A 1,158-nucleotide genomic window follows, 5' to 3' on the forward strand; every position below is an offset into this window, starting at 1 on the left:
GAAAGAGAAAATCCATGGCAGTGGGAGCACATGGGGAGCTCAGCACGGTCTCCTGGGGCACCAAACCCAGAGGAAAGGCTCCCAAAGCACAGAGATCCTTGTTTGTTTGTTTTATTAAATAAAAACCAACAGGGGCTAGGGCAAAGCTAAACCAAATGATCCACACTTGGGCCTCAGAGAGCATCAGGGCGTTCGTTCAAAGAGCATTTTCCTAAGCAATTATCCCTCTTTCCTTCCTGATCCCAGCACACAGCAGCCACTGGCTGTTGTACTTTGGACCTTGAGGCTGACATGGCTGGGCCCTTCCCTCCCCTCTGATGTGATCCCCTCCCTGCTGTGATCCCACAGCTCAGGGGATGGGAGGGGACACATGGAGTGGCTCATCCTCAACCCCAGTGTTGACCCCGAGTGTCTCTTCTACCTGTGCTTCCGTGCCCAGTGCTGCCAGGCTGCCCTGGGGAAGCACCAGGCTGGGGGTGGGTATCTAGGAGGCTGGGATCCCCCTTGCAAACCCCCTGTCCTCCAGGGGAAGGAGCCCCCCCAGGGGCTCACCTCGTACTCCCGCCGCACGCTCTGGACGTCCAGCATCTGGTCACTCCAGTCCCTCTTCAGGATCCTGGTCTGCTGCTCTGTCAGGTAGCCCAGCTCCTTGGTGCAGCCCTGCAGGTGGTGGTACAGGCTGCCCAGGCTCTGCCCTCTCCAGATGGATGATTTCTGCCCAGGCACACAGGAGAGACAGCTGAGGGCTCAGGCTGAGGAGCCCCCTTCCCTTCCCTTCCCTTCCCTCCCCAGGACCCTGCTCAGGTTGCACATCCAGCAGGAGATCCCCAGAGACCTTGGCAAGGTTGCTCTTATCTGATGGGGCTGCTGTTCCCTTTATCCTCCTTCACAGACAGGATGAGTTTGTCTAACCAGAATCCCAGGTGTGGGCTGATGCCTCCAGCAGTCTGAGCTGGCCCAGTTCTGCTGGAATTCTCCCAAATGCCATTCCCCAGCAACAACCCTCACGGGCCCAGCTGGCTCAACCCAGGACCTTCTTCCCTGGCCACCTCTTTTGCCCCAGCTGCTCATTCCCTCTCTGGAGCCCTTGTTAAGGATCAGTGCCCACCCCAACATCTGCAGCCCTGATCTGGGGCAGCCTGTGGGCTGGGACAGGGA

General features: G+C 58.5%; 1 protein-coding gene across 1 annotated transcript in view; it reads right to left on the minus strand.

Annotated features, from left to right (window-relative positions):
• Positions 1-1,158, minus strand: part of EVPL (envoplakin) — a 24,176-nt gene that overhangs the window by 13,832 nt on the left and 9,186 nt on the right. Inside the window, exon 7 of the mRNA XM_010003597.1 lies at positions 553-714. Within this exon, the coding sequence (XP_010001899.1) occupies positions 553-714 (162 nt within the window). The remainder of the gene's footprint in view (positions 1-552; positions 715-1,158) is intronic.

Source organism: Chaetura pelagica, unplaced genomic scaffold (assembly GCF_000747805.2).
Source record: "Chaetura pelagica isolate M959 unplaced genomic scaffold, ChaPel_1.0 scaffold468, whole genome shotgun sequence".
Lineage (NCBI taxonomy): Eukaryota > Metazoa > Chordata > Aves > Apodiformes > Apodidae > Chaetura > Chaetura pelagica.